Below are 21,741 nucleotides of genomic sequence, written 5' to 3'. Positions count from 1 at the left end.
TAATTCGGTAAATCCCCCTATTACCATGTTATCCTTCTTATACTCTTTTAAATAAATAAATAAATAAATAAAAAAGAATCCACTGGGGTCTTGGCACATAACCCCCTGAGGGAAAGTACTATGGCTTTTTAGCATCACGAAATGCAAGATTTGTCTCTTAAGTCTGTGCCCCTTTGCTTTCCTGAATAGACGCACATGCTTGCATGCGCACATTTGGCTAAAAGCTCCTCATGCTCTTCATCTTTGCCCTTAGGTCTAGTTTCCATCTGTTCCTTTTTAGTTTTGATCCTTGCTAATCTTTCAAAATTTTCTTTTTCTCCCTTTCACCTTAATTCACGATTCTTCCCTTTTCCTTACAGCCTTTTATATCAGCCCCTCCTTATTTATTTCTCATCTCTTTTTTCCTGCACTTCTTCCCCCCCACCCCCCACTTCTCTCTCTCTTTAGAGACAGGGCCTCACTTTGTAGTTCAGGCTGGCTCTGTTCCTGAACTCACTATACAGCCCAGGCTGGCCTCAAACTCGCAGCAGTCCTCCTGCCTCAGCCTCCCGAGTCCTGGGATTACAGGCATGCACCACCATGCCTGGCCCTGCACTTTTATCTTATTTTAAGAATGTTGTGTCTAGGAGGTTCTCAATAATGACTTAAACTCTATACTCTTCTCACACTGCCCCATCTCTTCCTTTTGTCTTCCTACTTCCCAAATCATTCCTCCTCTCCTACATCTAATTCTTACCCTGCTCCCTCTCAACTGTCTACTTCCCTTCCTTTAGTCTTCCTTGCTTCCTCACAAACTCCCTACAATTGTCCCATCTACCTCTTACCCCTTTTCCCGCCTTTTTCCCCAAGGTTCCAAAGCTCGAGGACCTTATTATCCTCTTCCCCCATCCTCCAACTAACCCACAAGACAGCCTCGTTACCATGACGACCGAGCTTCTCAAAGCTGAAGTCAAGGACCTGGTTGCTATGGCTGCCGCTTCTCCGCCTCCAGCCCCGCCCGCGCACCCTGCAGCGTTGGCGCCTGCGCAGAGCTCAGCGCGTTGGGTCTCCCAGTCCGGCGGGACGGGGCGGGGCTTCAGCCGGGAGGGAGGGAAGAAAAAGGAAAAGAAAGGGAGTGGAGCTGGTGTCTACGGTGGCTGAAGAGGGACGTGCCGAGCCGGAGGCTGCAGGATGGTAGGCAGTGAGAAGAGGGAGGGGAGGGGGAACTGAGGGGCGTGGGCTGCACCTGCGGGGGTGCTTGGGGGCCGCCCTCGGTGGGAGCCGCTCTTTCTCCACTCTGGTCCTCTGCGACCCCTCTCCCCTGAGCCGGTGGGCGAGCCGGCCGCGGAGGAAGAGCTGAAATGGCACACGGGAGGGGGCCGGGGAGGAGGCGCATTTGTGGGGCAAGAGGAGACGACCAGAGGGCGGCGGGACCGTCCCGAGCCGAGAGAGGCGCCCGGGTCTCGCTCGAGGGACCCCGACCTCCTCCGCAGAGCAGCCGCCCGAGGAGAGGGGCGTGGGGTCTCTGGGCAGAGCAGGGCAGTGGGGTCGCGGGTCACCCAGCCCTGTCTCCGCTTGGCCCAGAGCAGGGGGGCCTTGGGGGTCAGGGCGTGGGAGAGGACAGTTTCCGGGTCTGGGAGCGAACGTTCTGCCGCGGCTCCCGGCCGCGCTCGCCCAGAGTGCGGGCTTAGGTGTGGAGGCGGAGAGGGCTAGAGGGTTTGCTCGCGGGGTCCCAGGCTTTGGGCTCCCTCGCTCCCGTGCTCTTTGATCTCCGCCTCTCATCCCATTCTTTCCGGAACCCAGGCCTTCCGCCTTCCTGCTGGCTCCCCACCCCCTTATCTCAGCCGCACTCTGCTCCCTTGTCTCAGGCGCCTCATTTTCCACCACCAAAAAACAAACAAAAAAACAAAAGCCACCAGTTCGCCACAATTCTGATTTTTAACCAGCGAATCTGGTACTGTTGCACTGGAGATTCCAGCCCTGGTAATGTCCACGAGGAGAGCTGCTGGGAGGAGATGGGTCCCCGATGTGGCCCCAGGCTCCCTGGAATTGGGAAGCTGGGGTCCAGAGAGTAGTTAGAGCTCTGCACCCCATCTCACTCCACCCTGCTTGCTTCTTGTTTCACAGACATTCCCTAGGGGAGCCCCCCATGGCTGGCCATGTCCTAGGGAGGGCCTGAAAGGGAGATTGGGCACCTGGATCTTAGCAAGAAGCACCCTAAAAGGAAGAAAAGTTCAAAGAATACTCTAGGGACGAACTGCTGAGATGGCTGAGGAAAGAAGTGGGTAGAATTTGAACATCCCCAAAACCAAGTGTGGTGTTGGATATGTGTACATCTGCAGAGAAGGATACCCTGGGCAAAGTGGGCACTGGAGGCAGTGTGCGGGGGCCATCAGTGAGGGCTTATGGCCAGGAGGGTAGCCTGACAAAACACCCAGCTCCAGTGTGGAGGTGGACAGAAATAACATAAAAGAGAACAAACATTTCTGACATCAGCTGTGTACCACTTGTCACTGCGCTAGGTGTTTTACTTCCTTTTGAAAACAGGAAAGAGAATGTCAGGGAAGAGTCATATACTAAATATGCTCTAGAAGCTACTATATTCCAGGCATTCATGCAAATATCACCTTATTTGATTGAAAGCGCCATGAAGAAGGTGCTTTCATCATCTCCACTTGCAGATAAGGAAACAGGCTCCGAGGTGTAGTTTGCCCAAGGTCACACCTAACTAATAGTTCCAGGTTTTGAACCAAAATGATGCACAAAAACTCTTGCACCTCTGAAGGAAAGGTACCTGTTGGTGGGAGCATCCAGCAAGGGGCTGGATGTTTTGAAGAAAGTCGGAACTGTGTGTAGAGAAGGCTGGTGCTGAGCTTGAAGCTGTGCATTATGGAAGAAAGAACCAAATCTGTGACTCTTGGCTATGGTCCTCCTTCCCCTCCAGATGCGATTCATGCTGCTGTTCAGCCGGCAGGGAAAGCTGCGGCTGCAAAAATGGTACCTGGCCACATCAGACAAGGAGCGGAAGAAGATGGTTCGGGAGCTTATGCAGGTCGTTCTGGCTCGCAAGCCCAAGATGTGCAGCTTTCTGGAGTGGAGGGACCTCAAAGTTGTTTATAAGAGGTGACTCCCTACTTACTTTCAGACCTGCTTGGGTTCTGCTGGGCTGGAATTCAGCAGTGGGTTAAAAAGACTGGGAAAATAAGTGTCTCCCAGGTCAGGAAGAGCTAAAAGCTGAGGACACATGCAGGACAGTGATGCACGCCACCTTTCTTTACTTTTCCAACCCCCTGGAAGAAATTCTTATTCCCCACTTGGTTTTGCTCAAGCCTGATACTTGCTTCACACACATACCTCTGTCTCTATAGGCTCTGCCTTACCCTTTGCCCATGTCCCTTGCAGGCTCATTCACCAATCAGAGGCTCTGCCCCACGCTTCCCACACACCCGCACCCACACACCCCTTTGCTGGTTCCTTCTCTGAACAGGTGAGTTGTTTGGCTCAGGTTTTTGCTGAGTCAAACTGCACAGGTCAGGGGCCAAGGGGAAAGGAGCATGAGTCTTTGCTTATTTCAGAGAGAGCACTAAGAGGCAGTGTGTCACTCTTTCCATACCCTGGAGCCCCTCTCCTTGTGTCCAGTCAGGTTACAGACCTGGGACTGGAGACATTTGAGGCCAGAATGCCTGAGTCCTGGGGACCAGCCCCTGGCTATGTCTCCTGTGCCCCCTCCTCAGATATGCCAGCCTCTACTTCTGCTGCGCCATCGAGGGCCAAGACAACGAGCTCATCACTTTGGAGCTGATCCACCGATATGTGGAGCTTCTGGACAAATACTTTGGCAGTGTAAGTCTGCCCACTCACCCTGTACCCAGCAATCTTCTTTTTCTGCTAAACTTTGATGCCCATCCAGTTTAGGGAGGAAGTCTTGGGGAGAAGTGAAGTTGGAGCAATGAGAACAGTAATTAATCTCCCTTTTTAAGCTTTAATCCTATTAGCCATGTTCTTTAATCAGCCTTGGGGTTGGGGAGAAAGGGCAGATTCTGGTATTTAATCTCCAGTAGAGCTCAGCTCAGACTTTTCAAATGAGGATGGAGACCAGATTTGGGTTTGGCCGGTGGTTCTTGATCTTGGATTTTTATTGGACTCTTCTGGAGAGTTTTTTTAAAAAGAATAATGCCTGGAAAATGGGGAATGGTGGCGCACACCTGCAATCCCAGCACTCTGGGAGGCTGAGGCAGAAAGATTACAAGTTTTAGCCCAGCCCAGGCTGTAGGAAACTTGCGGGTTAAAGATCAGCCTGGACTACAAAACAAGTCTCTGTCTCAAAAACAAACAAACAAAAAAACTGGAGTCCTAACCTCAGAGATTCTGAGTTAACGTATCCAGATTGGGGCCTAGGACCTGGGCTTGGGCAGACCGCTTAGATCTTCGATGGGGAATTCTGATGACTCCATAATTTGTATCTTACTTAACAATTTACCCAAAACCCTTTCAGGCTCTTTTGTTTGCTCCTTATCCCATCCTGTAAATAGGTGCTGGTATGTCCATTTTCAGATGAACCACAGCAGACTTCCTCCTAGGTCAGAGGTGCTGGGTTCATTTTCCTTGTAGAGGATCTGCCTCCTTTTTTTTTAATGGTACTGGGAATTGAACTCAGGACCTTGCGCTTGTCAGGCAGGCACTTGTGCCACTGAGCTATATCCCTGGCCCCTTCCATTTTCAGATGAGAAACAGGCTCAGAGACATTCTGTGATATGTATTGCCACCTGGCTATTGGCAGAGCCTTGCTTGGGACTCCAGCTTTCTACCCAAGCAACCAGATGCCCTTCCCTGCCCCAGGGATAGGGAGGAAGCCTAGTGCAGTCCCTGGTGGGAACAGTGTCACAGATTTTAGGAGGGAAGATAACAAAAATCACAGACAAGGGTGGATAAAAGTAACTCATATTACATGCTCAGGGAGCGAGAGGCAAGAGGAAGGTAAGAAAAAGCCAACCCAAACACTAAGGCCTGGGGATCGGGAGCATGTGAGAACGTGAGACTCAACAGGAACCCAGAGTGGGAGGAGTGGTCCTGGGGGAAGTGAGAGGCCACAGGTGCACCCCAGTGCTAAACCTTACCTTCTTCTCTTCACAGGTGTGTGAGCTGGACATCATCTTCAACTTTGAGAAGGCCTACTTCATCCTGGATGAGTTTTTAATGGGAGGGGATGTCCAGGACACCTCCAAGAAGAGTGTTCTGAAGGCTATCGAGCAGGCTGACCTGCTTCAAGAGGTACGAGCCAGGGATGATGAGGAGGAGGAGCAGGAGGAGGAGTGTGGTGACTGAAGGGACCCTCCTCTCCTAGACACCTTGCCCACGGCCGAGGGGGTCCCCCTCCCCGTGGTGTCTGGCCCCCCCATGCCCAGCTGGCCATGGAGTAGGAGGTAGCAGGGCCATCACCCACCTGTGGCAATTGTCCCCTCCTTCCAAGCTCTGTCCTCCTCCCAAGACCCAAGCTGTCTTGTCCCTGCCAAATCTCCTTGGATCCCTTAATGCTTCTCTTGGCCTAAAGTGCTGCTGAGAGAACTAGAGAAGGGACACGTGGTAGATCAATCTTTCCTTCTCTGACTTCTTCACTTTTTACAACACACACTCAGAAGCCTCCACTTCTCAGGAGCAAAAGGCTGTGGGGACCGGGGACCAGGGTGGGGGCACCTGGTGTCGGTTCTCACTGTGATCCAGTGCCCCACCCTCACCCCATTCCTGCCTGCCCTCTCTCTGCTGTGCCACTGTGAGCCTTGGTGCAGGAAGATGAGTCACCGGAATCTGCAGTGACAGTGATGAGCAAGCCAGGCTGAGCTGGCTCTGAGGAGGGGGAGAGGGGAGGGCTGGGGGAGGGGGGCTCATGCCTGCAGGACAAGAAGGTAGAGACCTGAACTTGCACCCCAGTGGTCCACTGTCCCCTTTCTCTGTCTCTGACACACACACACACACACACACACACACACACACACACTCTCTCTCTCTCTGTCTCTCTCTTTCTCTTTCTCCCCCCCTCACGTGCCCTGGCCCACACCCCCACCTGGTTACTAGTGCTCTGATCAGACCCTAATGACTCATCTCTCTGCAGTCTGGTTCACTTTTCCCTCAGGGACTCTTTACTGCCTCCTGCTTACCTGAAAATCAGGACCCAACCATCCGTACCCGCAGCCCCCTAAAAGCGAGTTTCCTGCCTTTACCCTCAGGTCCTGGGGCTGATCCCCCTGTGCCCCCAGCTCCTGGCTTTGGGTTCTCTGGGTGGTGGTGAGCGACTCAGCCTGGACTCTCGTTGCCATCCTGGGCACTGGGGTGGTGCCCGCAGACAGCCCAGCAGGGCCCGAAGCCACTAAGCCTTGGACTCACGTTGCTTTCTCTCCCCTACCTCATGTGTCTGCTTCCCCCTCGACTCCTTCCTCCCTCGTGACTGCTGTTGTGCTGCCCACCCTGTCTGCCCCTCCTGGTGTCTCTGCGTCACCCTTGCCGTCTCTGCCTCAGGAGGATGAGTCGCCGCGCAGCGTGCTGGAGGAGATGGGCCTGGCATAGCCCCCGCCAGCTGGGCCCTGCGGAGCCGGGAGCGAGGCAGGGCGTGGTGGCTGCTTCTCCTGGGTCCCTCCGTGGGACCCGACCTGGATCCCCCTCCTTGGCCACCTCACCTTCTTTAGAAGGAGCCGTGGGCTCTGGCCCTGCAGACATTCCCTCCTTCCACCCCCACCTTTCCCACCAAAAGCTTTAGGAACCAAGAGGCAGAAAAACATGACCAAGACGGGGGTGCTATTTGGCTTTTATTCCCTGCCTTTGAAGAACCAATGTGACCCCAGGCATCCTCCCTCCCTTACCACTGTAAATATATAAATATGTCAGGTTAAAGGGAAAAGGTTTTCAGGGCTCTTCTCCCCCCCCTGCTCCCCGCCCCCAAACCTACCTCTTCCCCTCCCCCTAGCCAGCCAGGGCAGCTTCATTGCCTGGGGGGGGCCTTTTCCCTCATCGTCCCACTTCCTCCTTGGCTGCAGTGTGGCCTCTGTCCAGTGCCAGGGCAGAAACAACATAGTTAATTTTTTTCTAACCTTGCCACTTTGAGGGATGGGTTGGGGGAAGGGCAGGCTTTCTGAGGCACTGGTCCTGTCCCTCCTTTACCCCACGTCTTGGGTGAGGCAGGAGCTAAGGGGCAGGGTGGCCCAAATGTCTGCCTTTATTTCCTTTCTTCTGAAATAAAAGGAAAGTGTTTCTTGGACCTGGCTCGCCTCAGGCTCTGTGAAGGAAGGCAGGACCGCCAGCATCTTCAGGGAGGCCCAGAGCTCACTGCCCATTGGCCTCTTCCTGGAAATGAATGAGGTTGCCCAACAGAGGAAAGAAAACAAAATAGATGCCCAGTTAAACTGGAATGTCAGGCAGCAAAGGAGTTTTTAGAAGTGTGTTCCATGCAGTGTTGGGGAACACACTTATTCTAACAGACGCACGCCCATGTATTGGAATTCACTTGGGTGTCCTGTTCTTATCCGGCACTCTTACCTCATACACCCTTGCATCTCCACGCTTCTCCAGTCGCTGCCTTTACCCCATGAGCAGCAGCTCCTAGGGCCGCTGGTCCATTCCTCTAAAGTTTCCTTGTGGAAGATTTCATTTTCCGAGTTGTGTTTTATTTGGGGATGGAATCAGGAATTCAAGGGTGTCTATGCTCAAAAAAAGCTTGAGAGATAGCTAAAAACAGGTGGCTGCCGAACCCTTGTCCCTGAATTTCTAGTGAGGTGTGTAGGAGGAGTTCTGGGAGTTGGTAAGGGAGTGGATAGGTGAGGGGAAGAGGGGTTCTGGGGGAACCACCCAGACCTGGGAAAGAAAAGCTGCCCCAGTGTCCAGAGCAGCTGTTGGGCTGGCTTTTTCTTTTGAAGTAGAAGCCTGTTGGGCTCTATTACATTCCACTTTTCTCTTCCGAGTCCTGGGGAGGGAGACCCAAGCTCGCCCCCCAGATGGAACTGATGAAACATTCCCTCCAAAATATGGTTTCCGCATTCAGCCACTCAGCTCTGGCTTTGGTAAGGAGTTAAGGGGCAGGCGATGGGCATCGCAGCTGGCGCTTTCTTCACCGCCCCTTGGGGAGGACCACACAGGCCCAAGGGGACGGGTGAATAACGGAGAAAAAAGTCCTAATAAAATAGTCACTTTTATTTCTTAGCAAAACTATTTCCTCCGTGAGGGGTATTTACAATAGAGAAAGGAAAGAAGGGGTAAATTCACAGCGAACTGGAGAGGGCGGGGAGCCCCGAGGGCAGGGCGGGAGACAGACACACTTTTTTTTTACACAATTAATTGGAACTGCTTTTTCCAGTTCGGACTGGGACGTCCCCAGACAGACTAGAGGGGACGGATCCCCGCGGGGAAAGGGATCTCACACAAACCACTTGCCAGCCATGGCTGCCCCCGGGTCGCCCGTGAATTTTTTGACAGTTCGGGCTTCCGACCAGAGAAGAGATTTGGCAGGTCCCTACTCAGCCCGGGGACAGGGCGGCGGGGGCGGAACCGGGCGGCGGCAGAGGGGCGGGGCAGGAGCGCATGCAAACACCGAGAGGGGGAGGAGCGACACGGAGGGGGGCGAGGTGGCGCGCGGCGGGGGCGCGCGGGGGCGGAGCCGGGGCGGGTCACGGGCGCCGGAGCAGCACGTGCTCGATGTAATTCTCCAGCTCCTCTTCCTCCTGCAGCCGGCGCTCCTCCGCCTCTGCTGCCTCCTGCGCGCGCCGCGCGGCGGCCTCCGGGTCGGGATAGTGGCGCGAAGGCGGCAGGGCGTGGTGGTAGTGGCGGCGACGCGAGGCCGCAGGCGGCTGCAGTGTCCGCGGCCGAATGTAGTTGGGAAAAGGGTGGTAGGGCCCGGGGGCGAACACCTCGTCCTCCTCCCGATCCCAGGGCGGGAGCACCTCGTTCCAGTCCGGCAGCTCGTCGTGGGCAGGGGCGGGGGGCGGGGGCTGCGGCGAGCGGACATGGGCGGGGGCGGGGGCGGCCCGGGGGACTGGCACGGGCTCGGGAGGGGCGTTCTTCTTCCGCTTCCGCTTCTCCTCCACCTCCTCGATGATGCTGACCACATCGTCCGCTGGCAGGTGGAGTTTGGTGGACAGCTCGATGAGGCTGTCAATGGTCTGCGGGTCTATATCCTCGTCGTCATCCTCCTCCTCCCCGCCCTCCTCTGCGCCCTCTGCCTCTTTCCGTCGGTGGCCTGGCGTCTCCTCCTGGGAGCGCTTGTCCTCGGCTCCGGCTTCCCCGTCCTCCTCTTCTTCGGCGAACAGCAGCGCGTTCTGCCGCGCCCTCTCCGCCTCCTCCGCCTCTGCCTCCGCCTCCGCTGCCTCTTCGTCCTCCTCCTCGTCCCCCAACCTCTCCTCCCCGCCGCGTCTCTCCTGCTCCGCCTCCTCCTCCCGCTCGCTCCCTCGCTCCTGCGTCTCCTGCAGCCCCCGACCCCCCAGGCCGCGCGGCCGGGCTCCGCCCTGCAGCAAATACTGGAGCAGCAGGTCGGAGGCGAGGTCGGCCAGCCGCTCCTCCTGCGCGGCTGCCTGCCGCGTGGCCTCCGCCTGCCGCCGCCCGGCCTCCACCTGCGCTAGCCCTTGCTGGAGTAAGCGCTCACCCGCCTCGGAGCCGCCCAGCAGTGCGCTCTCCGGCCGGCGCGCCTTAGGGAAGGGGGCACCCAGGCCTGTGTACACCTTGGATAAGGGTGCCAGAGCCTCGCCCAGGTGTGTTTTCGGGGAGGACACTCCTTCCCCAAACTGGCGGGTTTCGGGAAGGGGCCCACTCTCAGACACACGCGCTTGGAATTGCGAGGGGGCCGGGGGCGGCAGAGGCGCGCGCTCCGGGACGCGCGCCTGGAACTCTCCCCAGGAGGCGCGCCACACACGTTCGGGCCCGGGGCTCTCCAGGTTGACGCGGGTCAGCGTATGAGTGCGGGTTTCGGTCTCTGCCGCCGCCGTCTCTTGCTGGCGCTTGGCGCTGCTAGGACTGAAATCTCGAAGTTCCTGGAGCAGGGACGCTAGCGCCTCGAGCTCCTCATTGGGGTCGCCCGCCTCGGGACTGTTCTCTTGAGTCTGGGAGCGAGGCGGGGCAGCGGGCGCCTGGGTCTCTGGCGCCGGGAGGCTGTGCGTCTGGCTGCGCACGGTCTCGGTCAGGAGAGCTTCTGCTGCATCTTCCGCTGGCCCCTGCGGGGAGCCACCTGGCGCCGGGGGCGAGGCCGGACGGTCCAGTGCCTGCAGCAGCACCGCGGCCAGCGCCCGGGGATCCACGCCCTGGAAAAGCTCTCCCTCATCCTGCGGCTCGGAATTTCGAGCGGCTCGGACTTCTGGGACCATGTCATCCTTTGGCCCGGGCACTGCGTCCTCAGCTACCAACGGCTCTTTATGCTCAGAGCTGAGGGGAGGAGGCTGTGCCTCGGGGCGCCCCGGGGGCGCTGCTCCTAACCCCTTGATCAGTAGAAGGCAGCAGAAGAGAGTGGAAGCCGGCAATCTGAGGGATTTCATGACCAATGGGCTGCTGCAGACTGAAAAATAGAAGAAACCAAAGAAAAGGGATTTCTGTAAGAATTCCCCGCTAATTTTACATTCCCTTCCCCCATCTTTAAGCAGGAAACCCAGGGCTTTCCTCATCCCCCTAACCTTACCCAGAAGAAGGGGCGTTTAGGAGCGAAGGAGGAAGATGTGCCGATCTCTGGATGTGCCGTGTAAATGGGAAAAGAACCCCCGCAACCCTCGCTCACCTGATGCCTCCTCACCCACTTCCCTGAGCCACCTCACTGCCAGCGCCCACGTACTAAGCAGCAAGGATAAGTAAAAAAAAAAAAAATCTTTGCTCCCTCCCCGCAGGACTCCCCGGATGGTGCGTGGGCGACTTCATCAGCAAGAAAAAAGCTGCGACTCCCCCATTTACCAGGGACCCTTACCAGGGGGTCCCCGCTGTGTTTTCAACACCCCTATCTGGGAGGAAAGAGAACCCTCCCTTAAGCCCAAGGCTGCCAAGGGCTTGAGGGACGGACAGCGGAGTATTTACCAGCCGGTGTCACGACGCCGGAGGTGAAGAAGAAGATCGGAGCAGAATAGGGACAGGGGAAGATCAGGACACGGCTGCCTTGGATCCGAGCGCTAGCTGGAGCTCGAGCGACGGTGGAAACCTGGTGTCCAGTGGTCTGGGCTTAGCTGGATCGGCACAGCTCCGGGCGGCTCGCTAGCTCCGGCTCCAGCACGCTGGACAGCGCCCGCGTCTCCGCTGTCTTATAAAGGAGAGCGCGAGGGGTCACGTGGGCTCGCCCCGCCCCATTGACGTCAATGTTCATTCATGGGGAAGCGGGCGGGCGCCCGATGGAGGGAGGATGCCCAGCGATTGGAGGATGCGCGCTCTTCCCGGTCTGCGCCTGCGCACTGGAGCCCTCGGCTGGAGGGGCGTGCGCTAGCGGAGCTCCGGGAAATGAATGAATGAATGAATGAATGAAATGCCGAGGCGGGCGGGGGTAGGGGGCTATGAATGAATGAAGGAGAGACGAGGAGAAAAGGATGAATGAATGAATGGAAGAATGAATGGAAGGGTGGCCGCAGCGGCGTTAGAAGGCGGGAGGGTGGGTTACAAAGCAACTTGCTGCTGCAGAGCTCGCGCTGCTGAATGGAATAGGCAGAGGGTACCCCCAGCGTCTGAATGGACTCAGTTGGAGACCAATACTGGGGAGGGGGACAATAAGGATTTGCAATCTGGATGGGGCCAGGCTCCTTAACCGAGACCGCACGGCCTATGGAGACACGCCCAAGGACGGCGTGAACCTGAGAAGGAGGGCGCTGTCCGCGGATCTGCGGTGTGGGGTGCCGGCCCAGGGCCCCGGAGATGGGTGGATCTTGCGGTTTTGACAGTCACACTGGAAAGGGTCCGAGTCGGAAGAGAAAAGGGATAGATAGAGGATGTGTGTGCCTCTGGGTCGTGTCTGTTCACGACCGTTCGTGTCTGGAGAAAAAGGTGTGTCTGTCTTTCTGTCCGGCTGATTCGGCTGTGCATGTGGGGGGACCCCCGCGGTGTCCCTTTTCAGTCCACCTCTTCCCACCCTCCTCCAGCTTCTTTCCTTGCCGCTGCTCCCCCTACCCAAGGACGTTTGGAGGGCGAGACCAGACCAGGTGGGGAGGGGGTTGCGCAGGTGGGGGGAGTGATTCAACTCCAGCTCTCTCCACCGCTTAAAGGGGCTGGAATGCGGTGTGGAGGGGGCGCTGCAACGTCAGAGAGAGACAGTCTCTGCCACCCGACCCTTCGACCGTATCTCCTGCAAGAGGGGTTGGGGCTGGGGGCTTGAATAGCTAGAGGTTCCGGGAGTGGGGGGCGATGACGCACAGATTGCGCAGAGAGAATCCATAAGCGAGCCGGGTCCGGTGAAGGGAGACCAGGCGTGGGCGGGGGTTGGGGGGAGGACGGAAATGGGGAGGGGATAGGGGAGAAGGGAAGGTGGCCAGGGGAGCGGCCACTGCAGGAATGAAGGGGAGGGAGGAAGGCTGGAGGGGGCTGCGGTGCAGGCAGAGAGCAGTGCGGGGGCGTGGGCAGGGAAAGGGGGGAGTGACAATGACACACGCCAGACACAAGAACTGCGGACACGGGTGCTCATGGGCACACGCAGGGCACCCGCACCCTGAGACTCTGGAAGGCAGGACTGAGGCTGTCTGCAGGGACTCAGAGCCTCTTCCAGAGCCAGGCCTAGCCCCCTCCTCATCTCTTCCTGTTTATGACCCTCATTCCAACCCCCCCCACCGCACACACGCTCACGTGCTTTCCCTCTACAGCCAGCAGTAGCTTCTCGCTTCCATCAGTGGCTTGACTTTCCCAGAAGAAAGCCCATCAGCTCTGCGGGGAAAGAGGTGGGGAGGAGAGCAGAGAGGAAAGGGAAAAAGGATGGGGGTAGCGGAAGGAGGAAGGAACCTGGAGCAGGTGAAAGGGGCAGGCTACAGGAGAAAAAAGGTGAGAAGCAAGGGGACAGTGACGATTCCAAAGGAGGAAGAAGAGGGGCCAAGGGACTCCCAAGGCAATGCCTCACACCCCCCAGACACACACACACACACAGACGACTACACGGGGGCCTACTCTGCTCCTCTGGGCTCCCCTTCCCCCCTCATCTCTCCTTCCTCTTGTCATCCAGGTTATGGGGAGCAGTGGGATGGGGAGGGGTCTCCTGAGGAGGGTGAATGGAAAGAAGGCTCGAACATCTGGAGAGGGGGAGGGGAAGCCATCCCAGAAGGAATGGAGAGGAGCGGGAGGGAGGGAACCGTGGGGCCAGATGATAGGACAAGGGTCCAAGTCCAAGACAGAAGGGAAGACAGGCTCCTGGAGAAACTACATACCTGTGGGGCTGTGTGTATGCACTGGCCACTGTGCGTGCATGTACATGTGTGTTTGCCTGTGTACAGAGATTTCAGAGACTCATAGTGGGGAAGGAAAACGAAAGGCTTGGGGGAGTCAATTATATATTTAATCAAATTGAAAGTAGATGGGCTTGGTGGTGTTTCCAGTTTAAATGAGATCTTCTCTGTGTGCTTGTCTTTGCCTACTACCAGGAGTCTGTGTGGGTTCTGATCTCTTCCAAGTGCCTGTATACCTGTACAATTTGTCGTCTTTTGAATGCACTCACTTCTGGGCATCTGCTGGCATTGGAAAACGTGCGCCTGGCTTGGTGGTGCACAATAACATGCATGTGTGTTCATGCAAGTCTTCATGCATTTCTCTGAGTCCTGTGCCTACCGGAATATGTTGGTGGTTATGTACACTGCCATATGCCTTGATCTTTCTTGCCCCTCCCCCATCCACCTTCATTTCCAGCCCTGTGCAGTACAGCTTCACAATCCAAGCTACTCACCTGCAGGCTCCAAGTTCTGGGTCCTTGTCCCTGGTTTTCAGAGCACTCCCCATTCCTCCATCCCCCCCTCACCCCAGTTTACTGGGAAGCCCAAAGGAGATCCTTAGACATCCTCATCCCAAGAGCTTCAGCCACCATGGGATGGTAGAGGGTGGGGAAGTGTTAGGCAGTGAAGGTAGGGGTGGGGAAGGTGGGCACCAAAGGCTGTGGACTCTATGGCTCTATAATCTCAATCTTGACCCCTCTTTTCTACGTGGTCTCTACTCTGGGTCTGTTCCTGCCTCCGTCTGTCCCAATGTCCTACCTCTGTCAGCTCTTCACCGGTACCTCCATCTCCCAGGGGTGAGCTGTTCCCTTTATACCTTGCTGCCTCTAGGAGCTTCTAGAAAATATCTGGACTGGGGACAGGTTCCTGCGATTGGGGAGAGGAGGGAAATGGCATGAAAGAGAGATAGAGACAGCTGGAAGGGATAGAGCTCAAATGGGGACCTAATGGGGATGCTTGGTGTTTGCTTTGAGCTATTGATATGAACCCATCTTTCTTCATCTTTGCTTCTGAGTCTCCCATACTCTCCAGGAGGGTAGCAGAAGATGAGATCTAGCAGAGTCGTGATTCAAGATGAAGGTTTGGAAAACCAAGGGAGAATGGGGCAGAGCATTGAGTCTTTTCCCTAAGAAGGTCTCGAAGGGAACGAAAGGGCTTGGACCACCCCCCTACAAAGGCACACACAGAGCTCACCGTCCCCTTCTTTGCCACCCCTCCCCCAACCGGTGACTCACCTCTGCAGCCTTTCATTGCGTCAGCCACGGTGGGGACAGGCAGGGAGGGGGCAATTTATGAGAGGGGCAGGGGTCTCCACTTGAGCTGAAAGCAGGTACTGAAGACCCCCTGAAAATAGCTCCATTAAGAACACATTATTGCCCTGTCCCCTAGCCAGCCAGGGATGGGGTGTCCTGGGAAAGGGTTGGGGGGCACTGGAGGGTCCTGAATGATGAATGATGAGAAAGGAGTGCTCACTCCGATTTTAGCCCCAGGGTCCCGTTCTCTCAGACCCCCCAACTCCTGAATGGGGGAGGGGAGACACAGCAAGCCAAGGGAGGGCATCACCGCAGAGATGAGTCACCCAGAAAAGGAAAGAGACAGAGATGGGGAGAGACACAGAGAGACAGCTCCTGGAGAGACTGAGAAAGGAACATGCATGCACACACACACTTACTCACACACACACACACACACACACACACACACCATGAAGGGGTATCCACAGTCTAAGAAGGAAAAAGAAATTGTGCACTTCCAAAATCCTGATCCAGCCCCTTCCAAAACCCACCTGTCTCACACACACACACACACACACACACACAAACACACATACACACGGCACTACCATACAGAGTTGCACTAAGATCCTGAGACACACCCACTTAACAAACACAATGTCACACCTAGAGTAGCACAGTCACCCAGACTTATGCTGAGGATGTGGTAGGGCAATGGGAATCATCTGGCTGAGAGTCCTCCTTACTCTTAAGGGGTGATGGGAAAGGGATCAAAACCTTCTAGGATTGCGACTTCAAAAATCCAAGACGCGGTTTCAGGGACTCCCAGTCTGCACCGTACACACGCGACAATACACACAGGTCTTCTGCCTTCTCAGCCACGCGTACATAGTTACAGATCAAGCATCATCTCCATCCAAAAGCCATTTGGGGGTACCTGTTCCTGGGGCACACCAGGCATGTTGTCCCGGATGGATCCCACCAAGACTCATGCAACACATGTACAGAAACGCACACACACAAAGACGCCCATGGACACACTCACACGGACGGAACCACCTTTCGCTGCCTCTCCGGCGGCCGCGCTCGTCCTGGCGCCCTCTTGCGTTACTTTTGGGAATCGCAGTCTCCGCCGCTTCTGAGCTCGGTTCCCGCGGGGGTGGCGCCGGGGCTCCTTCCACCTCCTTCTTTCCCCCTCGCCCCGCTTTGCCCACCCAGAAATGGGAGAAGCAAGAGCTACTAGAAAGCGAGTTAGACCCTTGAGTCCTGGGGCAGACGGAAGCTGGCCCTGGATGCCAGGGTGAAGTTGGGAGGCGAACCCATAGAATTTGGGTAGGCTCTGACTCCCAGGTCCGGGGGAAAGCGAGGCCCGCGGATGGGTGGACGCCGCGCTGCTGCGCGCCTCGCTTCTGAGCGGCCGCTTCTTTCCTTCGTTCGGTGGAGGTGGGGGCGCCCAACGGCCAGCAGCCCTCCCCACCCCCCTCCAGGAAGTCATTAGCCCCATTGCCACAGGGCTTGGAGATCCTCTCTAATACAGGCTGCCGAGGAAGCCGGGAGAGAATGTGTCTCATCCCTTCCCACTGAGAAGAAGTGAACCGCACACAGAGCGCAGGCAAAAGGTCCCTTTTATTGTGAGACGGCCATGGAGGAAATGACCAGGGAGGTGGCCCCAAAGTCGGAGCTGGGGAAAGTGATGAAGGGGAGAAACTGTCCCTTTTGCCCACCTTTCTCCCACCTTCCTGGCGCCCTCCTCTGCCCACATCTTGGATTCCATGCCCAGCGAACCCTGTTGCTATGGTCAACATTTCCCTAGCAACTGTCCATTGTCCAACAAGAAGTTGGAGCTAACAGCACCACAGGGAGAGAGCTTCTGGGCATGCTCTGGGCTTGGCATGCCTGCGTTCTAACCCCTGCCAGCCTCCCAGTGCCTGAGAGTGACTTACAAGTCACTGAGCGTGTTTCTTCCCTCTGACGTTGCTGTGGGGCTCCAGTCTAGGAGACAGGGCTCTTCAAATGCAGCAGTTACTATCTGTATTTAAATAGCAGGCTCTCAAAGTCCAAAAATCATATGCGATCCAGAGTTTGGGAGAAGTGTCCGGAAATACCAGGAATGTTCCAGTCCCCTAGAGGGCATCCGGTGGAACCAGGAGACAGACAGCCTCATTCCAGGCCGCGAGCCTGACCTCGCCGGCACCAAAGCTTCCAGCCAGAACCGCAGGTGAGCTGGGTCTGAGGGGAGGGATGCGATGTCCGGCAAAGTCGGAGGGGCAGGCTCAGGAAAGTACTGCAGAGGTAAACAGAGACCAAATAGGGGGACGTTTTCGGTATTTCATTTACAGGTCTCTTTCCGTACTGCACGCTGGGCCTGTGTGGAGGCTGAGAAGGGAAACGGAAGGGCAGGAAAAGAGCTAAGAGTGCGGGAGGTCCAGGGAGGAGGGGGTGGGGGACAGAATCAGGGAGATGGCCCTGATCTAGGGGCACAGAAGGCTGAGGGGGGCAGGGAGGAGGGGAGTGATGGCGGCTGTGAAGTTTTAGAAAGGGTCGGGGAAGAGGAGCAACAGATGGGCCCGGACAGACTTCTACCCGCTTTCACCCACGAGGGGGCAGAAGGGAGAAGCCAGGGAGGGCGGAGCTCACTCCCAGGCCAGGTCCGCCCACGGGAAGGGACCAGTTCTTGGAAGGGGAGAAGTTGGATAATAAATAGCAGTGCAAGGGGATCCCTCTAATCCAGCGGTTCACAGCCAGATGTGATAGTGTGAGCCTGTAATCTCATCACTCCAGGAGGCTGAAGCAGGACGATAGCAAGTTAGAGCAAACTCTGGGCAATTTAGCAAGATCCTGTCTCAAAAGAAAAAAATACATAAAAAAGGGATGGGACAGTATAGCTCAGTAGGGAAGTCCTGGGTTCAATACCCCATGGCCCCACCTAGAAGAAAAAACAGCAGTTCAGGTCTGGATTTAGGCAAAGATATTTGGGAATGCTAGAGACAAGATAGGAGACAGAGGTAAAGAGAAAAGGGAAGGTGGGAATGGACACCCGGTAAGGGTAGGAGTTAGGGGGGACCTCAGGGAGTGGGGGTGCGACTCGGAAGTGGCAGGTGTGGGATACGTGTGGAAGGGTGTGAATCAAAAGAGCGTCTTCCCTCTGCACTGGGGGGAGAAGCCCCAGATGTTTAGTAGAACCCTTGACCAGTTCAAGCCCCAGGCCAGCCTGGCAGAAATGAGCCAGCTGTGGCCACAGCTGGGGTGCCAGGGAGAGCTGGCACATGACGCTGAGGCTGGCGAAGCGCGGAACTTGGCACTGCAGCGGCCATGTTGAGGTGGCACCATTGCTGTGGCTGCGGTGCAGACCGGGAGGAGGGCCGAACCCAGCATGAGTGGGTGCCCTCGGTGTCCAGGCCCTTGGCCGCCATTAGGCGCAGGTCGCTGTCCCTGGCCAGAGCACAGCCGGTCCTGAAAGGTGATCCCAGTGGGAAGCACCCGGCACTGCCTGGAGGGCGACATCAGAGGCGGCTATGGTGCCACCTGTGGGGGGGCATGAGTGAGCATGGGCCAGCCTAGTAACCCCCCTCCCCATGTCTTCACTCTACTTCCCTCCCAGGGCCCTCAGGAGGACCGGGAGGGACTGCGGGGGAGTAGGGTGTGAGAGAGCCTGGGTCCCCCAGGGTAGGAGGGATGGGGCTCCCCATACCTTCATCCCCAGGAGATGGGCACACGCATCTCTGGGTCTCCCAGGAGATGAATGGAAGGAAGCAGGTCAGTAGGTTGGGTGGGGCAGATGGAGAGCGAGGACAGAGGCTCGACTTAGAATGTTTGTGTGCTTGAAGAGCAGCTGGATGGATGTAGGCACGGCAGGCGCATGGAAGTCTGGAAGTTAGGACTAAGAGGTTTTGGGGGGTTTTTTGTTTTGTTTTGTTTTTTGGTACCGGAAGTCAAACTCAGGACCTTGCACTTGCCAGGTAGGCGCTTGTGCCACTGAGCTATATCCCCGGCCCCAGGACTAAGGATTTGAAGTCAGACATGAGTTGATTTTCTCTAGCAAAAGGGTCTGGGTAAGGTCAAAGGCTCACAGGCAGCTCCACTCAGTAAAACCCAGAGAAAAAGAAGCAATTCCTGGCACAGTAGCGCATACCTGTATTTCCGGCACTCCGGGAGGCTGAGGCGGGAGGATCACAAGTTCGAGCCCAGCTCAGGCAATTCAATAACGAAACCCTGTCTAAACAGTGGAGGGAAGGACTGGGAGTGCAGCTTCAGTACTGAAAAAGGTACAAATGCTCTGGGCTGGGATGGACGCCTTTATGTCCCAGCAGAGACAGGCCATCCTTTATCCTTACCTGCCTGGTGATTAAGTGATGCTTCTTTAGCTCCTGGGGGTCCAGCTGGTCGCCTCAGGTAAGCTGTGCCACCTTGACTCCCGGGTGCTGTCGCCTGACCAGCTGCGACTAGAGGACCGCGGCCACACCCTGGTTGAGCTAGCTCTTTGGTGTCAGTGGCATCCACCGGCTCGGGCGCCTTTTGCAGACCGCCGCCGTTAGGGGGCGCTCACCCTACTTCTGCTGCCGCCGGGGCACTTGGGTCTCGGATGGCAGAGCCGGCAGAAATCTTTCCACTTGGGCCTCTTCCACCTGTTAAGATGTGCCAGTTCCTCTGGCACCTGGTCCCTGTCTGCTCTCCACGCCCTCTCTCCTTGGCTTCACCCCCACGGTAATGCCAAGTTCCCTAGCTCCTGCCGCACCCCCTTACCTCTTAGCTACTCGCCCAGCCTAGCTCAGCTGGTCTTCAGCTTCTAGGCCCATGTTCTGCGCTCTGTCTGCGGGGGAGGTGGGGCCTGGTCCCCCTCTGACTGCTCCCTGGTTTCAGGTTTCGTGGTCCAGTCCCTAGAAACTCTCAAATGGATCCTTAAACTGCAAAGCTGTCACCCACCCCAGAAAAACCCCAGCTGTTTCTCTGCTGTTTGTAGGCTTGGGAGAATGGCAGCAGGAGACGATGAGGGACTGAACCCGGGGCCTTCTTTTTTTTTTTTAAACAGAGTTTGAGTCACTAAGTTACCCAGGCTGGGCTTGAACTTACAATCCTGCATCAGCCTCCCACAGTGCTACGATTTCAGCCATCCGTGCCCCACTTACTGTTTGAGAGTCTTCATGGTCCCATCCCACCCTCGGGGACACACCTCCTGGATCCCACAGCCTACCCATTGGTACCATGGCGGGCTGTATTTCCTCAGCAATCCAGTGAGGCATGGGGAGAAGTTCATCCCCTCTCCTTCCTAATATCTGGGCATCCAATCTAGATTCGTCCCCCCCCCTTTGTTTTCCTCCAGTACCAGGAATCGAACTCACGACCTTGTGCTTGCCAGGCAGGCGCGGCTAAATCCCCAGACCCCGATTCGTCCCTTTTCACTTGGACCTTTCTCCTCAGCTCTCACGACTCCTCCATCACACTTGGCCAGCGCCGCAGTGTGGTCGGGATCCCAGAGCCCGCTGCGGTGTCAGCTCAGAAGTAGTCAAGGCCATCGTAGACATGCTCAAGATGGCCAGCACCTCCTCAAACTCCAGTTCCATGGCTGCCACGAAGTCCAATGGCTCCATCTCTGCTTCAGGTCTCCATCTGACCTGAGCTCCATACCCAAGGACTCAGCCTTGACCGCAAGTCCTGGCTCAGCTCCCTTGCCTCATCCTGAAGCCCAGAGCCAGACCTGGACTTGGCCCCTGTCTTCCATGGTTGGGTTTCAGAACTGGGTCCACATCTGGAGCAGTCGTCTTAGGGACCTCTAAGGTGGCTGTTGCACCACTGGCTTCTAGCTTCATCACCCTGTGGAAAAGAGAACCTAGTCCATGATCAGAGGCCCCTATTTTCATGTCTGGGTCCCCACATGACAGTCCCAATAACCCCTTCCTACACCAACGTCCTTTCTTTTCTGCTCCCCCTACTGACCCTGGTAATGCCGATTTCCCAGCACCTTCCCTCCTCCCCCCAGTTCCCAGAAATCACAACTCTATCTCCTCCAGCCCTGCCACAGTGTTCTCAACAGTCACAAACTCAGGAATCGCCAGTGTGAGCCCAGGCATGTGCTGTACACCTGTAATCCCAGCAGTCTGGGAGGCTGAGGCAGGAGGATTCAAGTTCAATCCCACCCTGGGCAATTTAATGACTGAATGAGACCCTGTCTCAAAATGAATCATTTTTAAAAGGTCTGAGGGTAACGTTCAGTGTGAAAACAGAAACCAAAACATAGCAAGCACCCCAGAGGCTAACTCCAGGTTGCTTTCATGCCAGCCAGTTCCCCGGGAGTTGAGCAAAAGAAGACGACTATTGGAGGGGTAAGAAATGGAGGCGCGTCACTTCCAGGGACCCACCCCTTGTTCAGAACCTCTGTGAAGACAAAGCAGGACTGCACCATGACCCCAGAGAAAGCCAGAGGACCCAACCTTCCCAGAGTTCTGTCCTGAAGTATGCCCAGAGCAAAAGGAGGAGGGCGTAGGTGCAAACAGAAGCAAAAGGGAGCGAACCATGGACAGCTCCGCCTAGCTCCGGCAAGCTCCTCTTCCGCCAATCAAAACCCCCCCTTTCTTTTCTCCGACCTAGCTCTATTCCCTCTTTCCATTGTGACTTTGGCTCCACTCCAGTGCAAGGTGGTGATTTTTTTTTTCCTTTCCTTTCTGTACTGGGAATTGAACCTAAGGCCTTTGCACTGAGCTACATTCCCAGCTGCTTTTTAAAATTTTTTGAAATGGGGTCTCACTGAACTGTTACTTTGCCCAGGCAGGGTCAAACTTGGGATTGTCATGTCTCAGCCTCCCAGAGTGCTTCGAGTATAGGTTTGCACCACATCCAGTTTAGGTGGTAATTTGGGAAAGGCCATTGCTAATCCAGTGGACAAAAATGTCCACCATGATCACACGTGCCCCCTCTCCATTTAATTCTGCAGAGATGAGGTCTCTCTCCTTTTCCGTCTGTTCTCTTCTTCTTTCTTCTCCTTCTCCTTCATCTCCTTCTTCTTTTGCTTCTTATTTGTTCAAGACAGGGTCTTGCTATGCAGTTCAGGCTGGCCTTGAACTCACTTTGTAGCCCAGGTTGGCCTCGAACTCACAGCAGTCCTCCTACCTCAGCCTTCCAAGTGCTGA

The 21,741-nt window shown here is 56.1% G+C and overlaps 3 protein-coding genes across 7 annotated transcripts; 1 reads left to right on the top strand and 2 right to left on the bottom strand.

Moving 5' to 3' along the window:
• Nucleotides 1-1,065: 1,065 nt before the first annotated feature.
• Nucleotides 1,066-7,228, top strand: Ap1s1 (adaptor-related protein complex 1, sigma 1 subunit). Of its 2 annotated transcripts, none has more exons than XM_005396868.2 (5): nucleotides 1,066-1,173; nucleotides 2,924-3,102; nucleotides 3,714-3,822; nucleotides 5,113-5,250; nucleotides 6,493-7,228. In XM_005396868.2, exons 1-5 carry the CDS (start codon nucleotides 1,171-1,173, stop codon nucleotides 6,538-6,540), a joined length of 477 nt encoding a protein of 158 aa, XP_005396925.1. In that variant the 5' UTR covers nucleotides 1,066-1,170; the 3' UTR covers nucleotides 6,541-7,228. The 2 variants fall into 2 exon arrangements, with proteins under 2 accessions (XP_005396925.1, XP_005396926.1); XM_005396869.2 differs by lacking the exon at nucleotides 6,493-7,228 and adding an exon at nucleotides 5,284-5,319.
• A 908-nt stretch (nucleotides 7,229-8,136) lies between these two features.
• On the bottom strand, nucleotides 8,137-16,032 carry Vgf (VGF nerve growth factor inducible). 4 transcript variants are annotated; one of them, XM_005396865.1, is made up of 4 exons: nucleotides 15,663-16,032; nucleotides 14,618-14,726; nucleotides 11,011-11,230; nucleotides 8,137-10,504 (listed from the first exon to the last, which is right to left on the bottom strand). In XM_005396865.1, the coding sequence occupies exon 4, from the start codon at nucleotides 10,482-10,484 to the stop codon at nucleotides 8,631-8,633; it is 1,854 nt and encodes a 617-aa protein (XP_005396922.1). In that variant the 5' UTR covers nucleotides 10,485-10,504; nucleotides 11,011-11,230; nucleotides 14,618-14,726; nucleotides 15,663-16,032; the 3' UTR covers nucleotides 8,137-8,630. The 4 variants fall into 4 exon arrangements, 3 of the variants coding, with proteins under 3 accessions (XP_005396922.1, XP_005396923.1, XP_005396924.1); XR_001236369.1 differs by lacking the exons at nucleotides 8,137-10,504; nucleotides 11,011-11,230 and adding exons at nucleotides 13,439-13,718; nucleotides 14,142-14,249 and having other exon boundaries at nucleotides 15,677-16,032; XM_005396866.1 differs by lacking the exon at nucleotides 14,618-14,726.
• Nucleotides 16,033-16,855: 823 nt separating this feature from the next.
• On the bottom strand, nucleotides 16,856-20,424 carry Nat16 (N-acetyltransferase 16 (GCN5-related, putative)). The gene is given in 5 exon segments (XM_013520520.1): nucleotides 16,856-18,030; nucleotides 18,887-19,059; nucleotides 20,059-20,218; nucleotides 20,301-20,358; nucleotides 20,361-20,424. Coding segments are annotated over 5 exon segments (942 nt in total). The 3' UTR covers nucleotides 16,856-17,543.
• Between the last annotated feature and the right edge of the window lie 1,317 nt (nucleotides 20,425-21,741).

This window comes from Chinchilla lanigera, unplaced genomic scaffold (genome assembly GCF_000276665.1).
Source record: "Chinchilla lanigera isolate Chin_1 unplaced genomic scaffold, ChiLan1.0 scaffold00055, whole genome shotgun sequence".
NCBI lineage: Eukaryota > Metazoa > Chordata > Mammalia > Rodentia > Chinchillidae > Chinchilla > Chinchilla lanigera.
This window is presented reverse-complemented; position numbering and strand designations above follow the sequence as displayed.